Source organism: Hemitrygon akajei, chromosome 6, assembly GCF_048418815.1.
Source record: "Hemitrygon akajei chromosome 6, sHemAka1.3, whole genome shotgun sequence".
Taxonomy (NCBI): domain Eukaryota; kingdom Metazoa; phylum Chordata; class Chondrichthyes; order Myliobatiformes; family Dasyatidae; genus Hemitrygon; species Hemitrygon akajei.
The window spans coordinates 114,229,125-114,241,707 of NC_133129.1; the positions used below are offsets into that span (position 1 = coordinate 114,229,125).

Consider the following 12,583-nt stretch of genomic DNA (forward strand, 5'->3'; position numbering starts at 1 on the left):
TACCCAGTGTGACTGTATACCATTGAAGTGGGGTCTGTACCCAGTGTGACAGTGTACCACTGAAGTGGGATCTGTACCCAGTGTGACTGTGTATCATTGAAGTGGGGTCTGTACCCAGTGTGACTGTATGCTATTGAAGTGGGGTCTGTACGCAGTGTGACAGTGTACAATTGAAGTGGGATTTGTATACAGTGTGACAGTGTACCATTGAAGTGGGGCCTGTACTTAGTTTGACTGTATGCTATTGAAGTGGGGTCTGTACTTAGTGTGACAGTGTACCATTGAAGTGGGGTCTGTACCCAGTGTGACAGTGTACCATTGAAGTGGGGCCTGTACTTAGTGTGAGTGTATGCTATTGAAGTTGGGTCTGTACCCAGTGTGACTGTGTGCTATTGAAGTGGGGTCTGTACCCAGTGTGACTGTGTGCTATTGAAGTGGGGTCTGTACCCAGTGTGACAGTGTACCATTGAAGTGGGGCCTGTACTTAGTGTGATTGTATGCTATTGAAGTGGGGTCTGTACCCAGTGTGACTGTGTGCTAATGAAGTGGGGTCTGTATTTAGTGTGACTGTGTGCTATTGAAGTGCGGCCTGTACTTAGTGTGACTGTGTGCTATTGAAGTGGGGTCTGTATTTAGTGTGACTGTGTGCTATTGAAGTAGGGCCTGTACTTAGTGTGATTGTATACTATTGAAGTTGGGCCTGTACTTAGTGTGACTGTATACCATTGAAGTGGGTTCTGTACCCAGAGTGATTGTATGCTATTGAAGTGGGGTCTGTACGCAGTGTAACTGTGTATCATTGAAGTGGGGTCTGTACCCAGTGTGACTGTGTGCTATTGAAGTGGGATCTGTACCCAGTGTGACAGTGTACCATTGAAGTGGGGCCTGTACTTAGTGTGACAGTGTACCATTGAAGTGGGGTCTGTACCCAGTGTGACAGTGTACCATTGAAGTGGGGTCCGAACCCAGTGTGACAGTGTACCATTGAAGTGGGGTCTGTACCTAGTGTGACAGTGTACCATTGAAGTGGGGTCTGTACTTAGTGTGACTGTATGCTATTGAAGTGGGTTCTGTACCCAGTGTGATTGTATGCTATTAAAGTGGGGTCAGTACCCAGTGTGACAGTGTACCATTGAAGTGGGGCCTGTACTTAGTGTGATTGTATGCTATTGAAGTGGGGTCTGTACCCAGTGTGACTGTGTGCTATTGAAGTGGGGCCTGTACCCAGTGTGACTGAGTGCTATTGAAGTGGGGTCTGTATTTAGTGTGACTGTGTGCTATTGAAGTGGGGCCTGTACTTAGTGTGATTGTATACTATTGAAGTTGGGCCTGTACTTCGTGTGACTGTATACCATTGAAGTGGGGTCTGTACCCAGTGTGATTGTATACTATTGAAGTGGGGTCTGTACCCAGTGTGACTGTATGCTATTGAAGTGGGGTCTGTACCCAGTGTGACTGTATGCTATTGAAGTGGGGTCTGTACCCAGTGTGACTGTATACGATTGAAGTGGGGTCTGTACCCAGTGTGACAGTGTACCACTGAAGTGGGATCTGTACCCAGTGTGACTGTGTATCATTGAAGTGGGGTCTGTACCCAGTGTGACTGTATGCTATTGAAGTGGGATCTGTAACCAGTGTGACAGTGTACCATTGAAGTGGGATTTGTACACAGTGTGACAGTGCACCATTGAAGTGGGGCCTGTACTTAGTTTGACTGCATGCTATTGAAGTGGGGTCTGTACTTAGTGTGACAGTGTACCATTGAAGTGGGGTCTGTACCCAGTGTGACAGTGTACCATTGAAGTGGGGTCTGTACTTAGTGTGACTGTATGCTATTGAAGTGGGTTCTGTACACAGTGTGATTGTATGCTATTGAAGTGGGGTCTGCACCCAGTGTGACAGTGTACCATTGAAGTGGGGCCTGTACTTAGTGTGAGTGTATGCTATTGAAGTGGGGTCTGTACCCAGTGTGACTGTGTGCTATTGAAGTGGGGTCTGTACCCAGTGTGACTGTGTGCTATTGAAGTGGGGTCTGTACCCAGTGTGACAGTGTACCATTGAAGTGGGGCCTGTACTTAGTGTGATTGTATGCTATTGAAGTGGGGTCTGTACCCAGTGTGACTGTGTGCTATTGAAGTGGGGCCTGTACCCAGTGTGACTGTGTGCTATTGAAGTGGGGTCTGTATTTAGTGTGACTGTGTGCTATTGAAGTGGGGCCTGTACTTAGTGTGATTGTATACTATTGAAGTTGGGCCTGTACTTCGTGTGACTGTATACCATTGAAGTGGGGTCTGTACCCAGTGTGATTGTATACTATTGAAGTGGGGTCTGTACCCATTGTGACTGTATGCTATTGAAGTGGGGTCTGTACCCAGTGTGACTGTATGCTATTGATGTGAGGTCTGTACCCAGTGTGACTGTATACCATTGAAGTGGGGTCTGTACCCAGTGTGACAGTGTACCACTGAAGTGGGATCTGTACCCAATGTGACTGTGTATCATTGAAGTGGGGTCTGTACCCAGTGTGACTGTATGCTATTGAAATGTGGTCTGCACCCAGTGTGACAGTGTACCATTGAAGTGGGATTTGTATACAGTGTGACAGTGTACCATTGAAGTGGGGCCTGTACTTAGTTTGACTGTATGCTATTGAAGTGGGGTCTGTACTTAGTGTGACAGTGTACCATTGAAGTGGGGTCTGTACCCAGTGTGACAGTGTACCATTGAAGTGGGGCCTGTACTTAGTGTGAGTGTATGCTATTGAAGTGGGGTCTATACCCAGTGTGACTGTGTGCTATTGAAGTGGGGTCTGTACGCAGTGTAACTGTGTATCATTGAAGTGGGGTCTGTACCCAGTGTGACTGTGTGCTATTGAAGTGGGATCTGTACCCAGTGTGACAGTGTACCATTGAAGTGCGGCCTGTACTTAGTGTGACAGTGTACCATTGAAGTGGGGTCTGTACCCAGTGTGACAGTGTACCATTGAAGTGGGGTCTGTACCCAGTGTGACAGTGTACCATTGAAGTGGGGTCTGTACCTAGTGTGACAGTGTACCATTGAAGTGGGGTCTGTACTTAGTGTGACTGTATGCTATTGAAGTGGGTTCTGTACCCAGTGTGATTGTATGCTATTAAAGTTGGGTCTGTACCCAGTGTGACAGTGTACCATTGAAGTGGGGCCTGTACTTAGTGTGATTGTATGCTATTGAAGTGGGGTCTGTACCCAGTGTGACTGTGTGCTATTGAAGTGGGGCCTGTACCCAGTGTGACTGTGTGCTATTGAAGTGGGGTCTGTATTTAGTGTGACTGTGTGCTATTGAAGTGGGGCCTTTACTTAGTGTGATTGTATACTATTGAAGTTGGGCCTGTACTTCGTGTGACAGTGTACCACTGAAGTGGGATCTGTACCCAGTGTGATTGTATACTATTGAAGTGGGGTCTGTACCCATTGTGACTGTATGCTATTGAAGTGGGGTCTGTACCCAGTGTGACTGTGTGCTATTGAAGTGGGATCTGTACCCAGTGTGACAGTGTACCATTGAAGTGGGGCCTGTACTTAGTGTGACAGTGTATCATTGAAGTGGGGTCTGTACCCAGTGTGACTGTATGCTATTGAAGTGGGGTCTGTACCCAGTGTGACAGTGTACCATTGAAGTGGGATTTGTATACAGTGTGACAGTGTACCATTGAAGTGGGGCCTGTACTTAGTGTGAGTGTATGCTATTGAAGTGGGGTCTGTACCCAGTGTGACTGTGTGCTATTGAAGTGGGGTCTGTACCCAGTGTGACTGTGTGCTATTGAAGTGGGGTCTGTACCCAGTGTGACAGTGTACCATTGAAGTGGGGCCTGTACTTAGTGTGATTGTATGCTATTGAAGTGGGGTCTGTACCCAGTGTGACTGTGTGCTATTGAAGTGGGGCCTCTACTTAGTGTGATTGTATACTATTGAAGTTGGGCCTGTACTTCGTGTGACAGTGTACCACTGAAGTGGGATCTGTACCCAGTGTGATTGTATACTATTGAAGTGGGGTCTGTACCCATTGTGACTGTATGCTATTGAAGTGGGGCCTGTACCCAGTGTGACTGAGTGCTATTGAAGTGGGGTCTGTATTTAGTGTGACTGTGTGCTATTGAAGTGGGGCCTGTACTTAGTGTGATTGTATACTATTGAAGTTGGGCCTGTACTTCGTGTGACTGTATACCATTGAAGTGGGGTCTGTACCCAGTGTGATTGTATACTATTGAAGTGGGGTCTGTACCCAGTGTGACTGTATGCTATTGAAGTGGGGTCTGTACCCAGTGTGACTGTATGCTATTGAAGTGGGGTCTGTACCCAGTGTGACTGTATACGATTGAAGTGGGGTCTGTACCCAGTGTGACAGTGTACCACTGAAGTGGGATCTGTACCCAGTGTGACTGTGTATCATTGAAGTGGGGTCTGTACCCAGTGTGACTGTATGCTATTGAAGTGGGATCTGTACCCAGTGTGACAGTGTACCATTGAAGTGGGATTTGTACACAGTGTGACAGTGCACCATTGAAGTGGGGCCTGTACTTAGTTTGACTGCATGCTATTGAAGTGGGGTCTGTACTTAGTGTGACAGTGTACCATTGAAGTGGGGTCTGTACCCAGTGTGACAGTGTACCATTGAAGTGGGGTCTGTACTTAGTGTGACTGTATGCTATTGAAGTGGGGTCTGTACCCAGTGTGACTGTGTGCTATTGAAGTGGGGTCTGTACCCAGTGTGACTGTGTGCTATTGAAGTGGGGTCTGTACCCAGTGTGACAGTGTACCATTGAAGTGGGGCCTGTACTTAGTGTGATTGTATGCTATTGAAGTGGGGTCTGTACCCAGTGTGACTGTGTGCTATTGAAGTGGGGCCTGTACCCAGTGTGACTGTGTGCTATTGAAGTGGGGTCTGTATTTAGTGTGACTGTGTGCTATTGAAGTGGGGCCTGTACTTAGTGTGATTGTATACTATTGAAGTTGGGCCTGTACTTCGTGTGACTGTATACTATTGAAGTGGGGTCTGTACCCATTGTGACTGTATGCTATTGAAGTGGGGTCTGTACCCAGTGTGACTGTATGCTATTGATGTGGGGTCTGTACCCAGTGTGACTGTATACCATTGAAGTGGGGTCTGTACCCAGTGTGACAGTGTACCACTGAAGTGGGATCTGTACCCAGTGTGACTGTGTATCATTGAAGTGGGGTCTGTACCCAGTGTGACTGTATGCTATTGAAATGGGGTCTGTACCCAGTGTGACAGTGTACCATTGAAGTGGGATTTGTATACAGTGTGACAGTGTACCATTGAAGTGGGGCCTGTACTTAGTTTGACTGTATGCTATTGAAGTGGGGTCTGTACTTAGTGTGACAGTGTACCATTGAAGTGGGGTCTGTACCCAGTGTGACAGTGTACCATTGAAGTGGGGCCTGTACTTAGTGTGAGTGTATGCTATTGAAGTGGGGTCTATACCCAGTGTGACTGTGTGCTATTGAAGTGGGGTCTGTACGCAGTGTAACTGTGTATCATTGAAGTGGGGTCTGTACCCAGTGTGACTGTGTGCTATTGAAGTGGGATCTGTACCCAGTGTGACAGTGTACCATTGAAGTGCGGCCTGTACTTAGTGTGACAGTGTACCATTGAAGTGGGGTCTGTACCCAGTGTGACAGTGTACCATTGAAGTGGGGTCTGTACCCAGTGTGACAGTGTACCATTGAAGTGGGGTCTGTACCTAGTGTGACAGTGTACCATTGAAGTGGGGTCTGTACTTAGTGTGACTGTATGCTATTGAAGTGGGTTCTGTACCCAGTGTGATTGTATGCTATTAAAGTGGGGTCTGTACCCAGTGTGACAGTGTACCATTGAAGTGGGGCCTGTACTTAGTGTGATTGTATGCTATTGAAGTGGGGTCTGTACCCAGTGTGACTGTGTGCTATTGAAGTGGGGCCTGTACCCAGTGTGACTGTGTGCTATTGAAGTGGGGTCTGTATTTAGTGTGACTGTGTGCTATTGAAGTGGGGCCTTTACTTAGTGTGATTGTATACTATTGAAGTTGGGCCTGTACTTCGTGTGACAGTGTACCACTGAAGTGGGATCTGTACCCAGTGTGATTGTATACTATTGAAGTGGGGTCTGTACCCATTGTGACTGTATGCTATTGAAGTGGGGTCTGTACCCAGTGTGACTGTGTGCTATTGAAGTGGGATCTGTACCCAGTGTGACAGTGTACCATTGAAGTGGGGCCTGTACTTAGTGTGACAGTGTATCATTGAAGTGGGGTCTGTACCCAGTGTGACTGTATGCTATTGAAGTGGGGTCTGTACCCAGTGTGACAGTGTACCATTGAAGTGGGATTTATATACAGTGTGACAGTGTACCATTGAAGTGGGGCCTGTACTTAGTGTGAGTGTATGCTATTGAAGTGGGGTCTGTACCCAGTGTGACTGTGTGCTATTGAAGTGGGGTCTGTACCCAGTGTGACTGTGTGCTATTGAAGTGGGGTCTGTACCCAGTGTGACAGTGTACCATTGAAGTGGGGCCTGTACTTAGTGTGATTGTATGCTATTGAAGTGGGGTCTGTACCCAGTGTGACTGTGTGCTAATGAAGTGGGGTCTGTATTTAGTGTGACTGTGTGCTATTGAAGTGGGGCCTGTACTTAGTGTGATTGTATACTATTGAAGTTGGGCCTGTACTTAGTGTGACTGTATACCATTGAAGTGGGTTCTGTACCCAGAGTGATTGTATGCTATTGAAGTGGGGTCTGTACGCAGTGTAACTGTGTATCATTGAAGTGGGGTCTGTACCCAGTGTGACTGTGTGCTATTGAAGTGGGATCTGTACCCAGTGTGACAGTGTACCATTGAAGTGGGGCCTGTACTTAGTGTGACAGTGTACCATTGAAGTGGGGTCTGTACCCAGTGTGACAGTGTACCATTGAAGTGGGGTCTGTACCCAGTGTGACAGTGTACCATTGAAGTGGGGTCTGTACCTAGTGTGACAGTGTACCATTGAAGTGGGGTCTGTACTTAGTGTGACTGTATGCTATTGAAGTGGGTTCTGTACCCAGTGTGATTGTATGCTATTAAAGTGGGGTCAGTACCCAGTGTGACAGTGTACCATTGAAGTGGGGCCTGTACTTAGTGTGATTGTATGCTATTGAAGTGGGGTCTGTACCAAGTGTGACTGTGTGCTATTGAAGTGGGGCCTGTACCCAGTGTGACTGAGTGCTATTGAAGTGGGGTCTGTATTTAGTGTGACTGTGTGCTATTGAAGTGGGGCCTGTACTTAGTGTGATTGTATACTATTGAAGTTGGGCCTGTACTTCGTGTGACTGTATACCATTGAAGTGGGGTCTGTACCCAGTGAGATTGTATACTATTGAAGTGGGGTCTGTACCCAGTGTGACTGTATGCTATTGAAGTGGGGTCTGTACCCAGTGTGACTGTATGCTATTGAAGTGGGGTCTGTACCCAGTGTGACTGTATACCATTGAAGTGGGGTCTGTACCCAGTGTGACAGTGTACCACTGAAGTGGGATCTGTACCCAGTGTGACTGTGTATCATTGAAGTGGGGTCTGTACCCAGTGTGACTGTATGCTATTGAAGTGGGGTCTGTACCCAGTGTGACAGTGTACCATTGAAGTGGGATTTGTACACAGTGTGACAGTGTACCATTGAAGTGGGGCCTGTACTTAGTTTGACTGCATGCTATTGAAGTGGGGTCTGTACTTAGTGTGACAGTGTACCATTGAAGTGGGGTCTGTACCCAGTGTGACAGTGTACCATTGAAGTGGGGTCTGTACTTAGTGTGACTGTATGCTATTGAAGTGGGTTCTGTACCCAGTGTGATTGTATGCTATTGAAGTGGGGTCTGCACCCAGTGTGACAGTGTACCATTGAAGTGGGGCCTGTACTTAGTGTGAGTGTATGCTATTGAAGTGGGGTCTGTACCCAGTGTGACTGTGTGCTATTGAAGTGGGGTCTGTACCTAGTGTGACTGTGTGCTATTGAAGTGGGGTCTGTATCCAGTGTGACAGTGTACCATTGAAGTGGGGCCTGTACTTAGTGTGATTGTATGCTATTGAAGTGGGGTCTGTACCCAGTGTGACTGTGTGCTATTGAAGTGGGGCCTGTACCCAGTGTGACTGTGTGCTATTGAAGTGGGGTCTGTATTTAGTGTGACTGTGTGCTATTGAAGTTGGGCCTGTACTTCGTGTGACTGTATACCATTGAAGTGGGGTCTGTACCCAGTGTGATTGTATACTATTGAAGTGGGGTCTGTACCCATTGTGACTGTATGCTATTGAAGTGGGGTCTGTACCCAGTGTGACTGTATGCTATTGATGTGGGGTCTGTACCCAGTGTGACTGTATACCATTGAAGTGGGGTCTGTACCCAGTGTGACAGTGTACCACTGAAGTGGGATCTGTACCCAGTGTGACTGTGTATCATTGAAGTGGGGTCTGTACCCAGTGTGACTGTATGCTATTGAAGTGGGGTCTTTACCCAGTGTGACAGTGTACCATTGAAGTGGGATTTGTATACAGTGTGACAGTGTACCATTGAAGTGGGGCCAGTACTTAGTTTGACTGTATGCTATTGAAGTGGGGTCTGTACTTAGTGTGACAGTGTACCATTGAAGTGGGGTCTGTACCCAGTGTGACAGTGTACCATTGAAGTGGGGCCTGTACTTAGTGTGAGTGTATGCTATTGAAGTGGGGTCTGTACCCAGTGTGACTGTGTGCTATTGAAGTGGGGTCTGTACCCAGTGTGACTGTGTGCTATTGAAGTGGGGTCTGTACCCAGTGTGACAGTGTACCATTGAAGTGGGGCCTGTACTTAGTGTGATTGTATGCTATTGAAGTGGGGTCTGTACCCAGTGTGACTGTGTGCTAATGAAGTGGGGTCTGTATTTAGTGTGACTGTGTGCTATTGAAGTGGGGCCTGTACTTAGTGTGACTGTGTGCTATTGAAGTGGGGTCTGTATTTAGTGTGACTGTGTGCTATTGAAGTGGGGCCTGTACTTAGTGTGATTGTATACTATTGAAGTTGGGCCTGTACTTAGTGTGACTGTATACCATTGAAGTGGGTTCTGTACCCAGTGTGATTGTATACTATTGAAGTGGGGTCTGCACGCAGTGTAACTGTGTATCATTGAAGTGGGGTCTGTACCCAGTGTGACTGTGTGCTATTGAAGTGGGATCTGTACCCAGTGTGACAGTGTACCATTGAAGTGGGGCCTGTACTTAGTGTGACAGTGTACCATTGAAGTGCGGTCTGTACCCAGTGTGACAGTGTACCATTGAAGTGGGGTCTGTACCCAGTGTGACAGTGTACCATTGAAGTGGGGTCTGTACCTAGTGTGACAGTGTACCATTGAAGTGGGGTCTGTACTTAGTGTGACTGTATGCTATTGAAGTGGGTTCTGTACCCAGTGTGATTGTATGCTATTAAAGTGGGGTCAGTACCCAGTGTGACAGTGTACCATTGAAGTGGGGCCTGTACTTAGTGTGATTGTATGCTATTGAAGTGGAGTCTGTACCCAGTGTGACTGTATGCTATTGAAGTGGGGTCTGTACCCAGTGTGACTGTATGCTATTGAAGTGGGGTCTGTACCCAGTGTGACTGTATACCATTGAAGTGGGGTCTGTACCCAGTGTGACAGTGTACCACTGAAGTGGGATCTGTACCCAGTGTGACTGTCTATCATTGAAGTGGGGTCTGTACCCAGTGTGACTGTATGCTATTGAAGTGGGGTCTGTACCCAGTGTGACAGTGTACCATTGAAGTGGGATTTGTACACAGTGTGACAGTGTACCATTGAAGTGGGGCCTGTACTTAGTTTGACTGCATGCTATTGAAGTGGGGTCTGTACTTAGTGTGACAGTGTACCATTGAAGTGGGGTCTGTACCCAGTGTGACAGTGTACCATTGAAGTGGGGTCTGTACTTAGTGTGACTGTATGCTATTGAAGTGGGTTCTGTACGCAGTGTGATTGTATGCTATTGAAGTGGGGTCTGCACCCAGTGTGACAGTGTACCATTGAAGTGGGGTCTGTACCCAGTGTGACTGTGTGCTATTGAAGTGGGATCTGTACCCAGTGTGACTGTGTATCATTGAAGTGGGATCTGTACCCAGTGTGACTGTGTATCATTGAAGTGGGGTCTGTACCCAGTGTGACTGTGTATCATTGAAGTGGGGTCTGTACCCAGTGTGTCTGTGTATCATTGAAGTGGGGTCTGTACCCAGTGTGACTGTGTGCTATTGAAGTGGGATCTGTACCCTGTGTGACTGTGTATGATTGAAGTGGGGTCTGTACCCAGTGTGACTGTATGCTATTGAAGTGGGGTCTGTACCCAGTGTGACTGTGTATCATTGAAGTGGGGTCTGTACCCAGAGTGACTGTGTATCATTGAAGTGGGGTCTTTACCCAGTGTGACTATGCTATTGAAGTGGGGTCCGTACCCAGTGTGACTGTGTGCTATTGAAGTGGGGCCTGTACTTAGTGTGATTGTATACTATTGAAGTGGTGTCTGTACCCTGTGTGACTATGCTATTGAAGTGGGGCCTGTACTTATAGTGTGATTGTATACCACTGAAGTGGGGTCTGTACCCAGTGTGACTGTATACCATTGAAGTGGGGTCTGTACCCAGTGTGACTATGCTATTGAAGTGGGGCCTGTACTTAGTGTGACAGTGTACCATTGAAGTGGGGTCTGTACCCAGTGTGACTGTGTATCATTGAAGTGGGGTCTGTACCCAGTGTGACTGTGTACCATTGAAGTGTGGTCTGTACCCAGTGTGACTGTGTACCATTAAAATGGGGGTCTGTACCCAGTGTGACTGTGTACCATTAAAGTGGGGTCTGTACCCAGTGTGACTGTGTACCATTAAAGTGGGGTCTGTACCCAGTGTGACTGTGTACCATTAAAGTGAGGTCTGTACCTGGTGTGACTGTGTGCTATTGAAGTGGGGTCTATACCCGGTGTTGATGTATTATAGGGCAATAAAGTCTCCAAGCTACGTGTAGCCACGTAGCTGGGTTTGAACTCAGTTCTACTTATTTGTAAATACAGACACAGAATTCTTTAGGAACCCTTCCTCTACATATTACCTCTGATTCTAATAAGCCTCAAATCATTTTTAGATTTAAGATGAGTGGGGAGACCTTGGTGTCCATGTGGTCAATTAACTAAAAGCAGCAAGACAAGTTGGGCACAAAGTATATTGATGAATATGAAATAATTTGCGATATTTGGGTTAAGAAAATAAAGGCAGAAAGCACTAAGTACAAATCATGCTATTAATTACAGATTAGGGCGAGAGAGTGATTATACAAGACAAGACTAGGATGCAACAGTACAAATGATGGTTCAGAAGGGTTCATCAAGGGATCATATTACACCATGTAATGTTTTACAATTAAGTTCCTGATTTACCTTTTTTTGCCTTTTGATTAATGAAATGAAACTATTTACAAGCTTCCTGACCAATTTTTTCTCCCTAACTTTCACTAACAGGTACCTAAAGTCCAAAGTTTACCTTGTAAAGTTCACATTTCAGTCTTCCCCTGAGAATTCACTACTGATGTTCTGCCCCTGTATCTGACATTCAAATTTAACTTGTATTATTTCAAATAGCATTCAAAGCATGGTCTTTAATACCTGGTAAACAGGGGATGGAATGGCAATATTCAAAGAGCCCTGCAGAGTGTGGGAGTATCTCCAAATAAGCCACCAATTTGGTCCAAGCACAGGCACAGATATTCAACAATCGCAAACATACAAGCACAGGTCTTGCAGTTGCCGACATGTGCTTTCTTGTCACAGAAAGCTAGCGGCACACAAGCCAAATGCCTTGCTATCAAGTTGTATTCTATAACATGTGCAAACGCAGTACACACCGATTGAAGCTAAAAAATTTTCTTCATTTAGACTTCGGGAGTCATACTCGCCCAACCCCTTGTTGACGGTGGCTTTAGGTGGGAGTTGCAAGTGAGTCACTGGTACGTCGGGGGGCTTAATTTCCCCTTTTGAGGGCATGGACTCCTTAATACCAATGAAGGGACCTCCCTCTATTGGACTCCTTTTCTTCTTGTCAGGCTCTGAGTCAGAGGAAAGAGAAAGCAGAAATAGACAAACATTGAATATAGAGAACTAACTGAGAAGCCCCCCAAAAAAAACACACAAAAACTCTGTCTTAGAAATCGCATTGCTTCAAAATAGGATGAATAGACAATGCATCGCCAGAGGATGGCAGTATTTGTTGACTGGTGTAGGCTGACTCACCTGCAGCTCAACATCAATATGACACCAGTGACCCTACACACAGGAGGATGCTGCAGAAGCTACACAGCATTATGCACAATTCCTCTCCCCTGTCCATGACATACTGGACAAACAGAAGAGCACATTTAGTAACAGATTCCACTGAGCTGCACCACTGAACACCAGAGGAGATCCCTTCTCCTCAATAAGTATACGGTTTCAAGGCACATCTGTATTTCGCTCAATTACTTTGTAATGCACATTTTGTTTCTTTTTTTAACCTCAATGCTTACATTTTGCTTTTTAAGG

The 12,583-nt window shown here is 46.4% G+C and overlaps 1 protein-coding gene across 1 annotated transcript in view; it reads right to left on the bottom strand.

The window, feature by feature from the left end:
• madd (MAP-kinase activating death domain) overlaps positions 1–12,583 on the bottom strand; it is a 259,573-nt gene that overhangs the window by 151,187 nt on the left and 95,803 nt on the right. Inside the window, exon 7 of the mRNA XM_073050049.1 lies at positions 11,911–12,111. Within this exon, the coding sequence (XP_072906150.1) occupies positions 11,911–12,111 (201 nt within the window). The remainder of the gene's footprint in view (positions 1–11,910; positions 12,112–12,583) is intronic.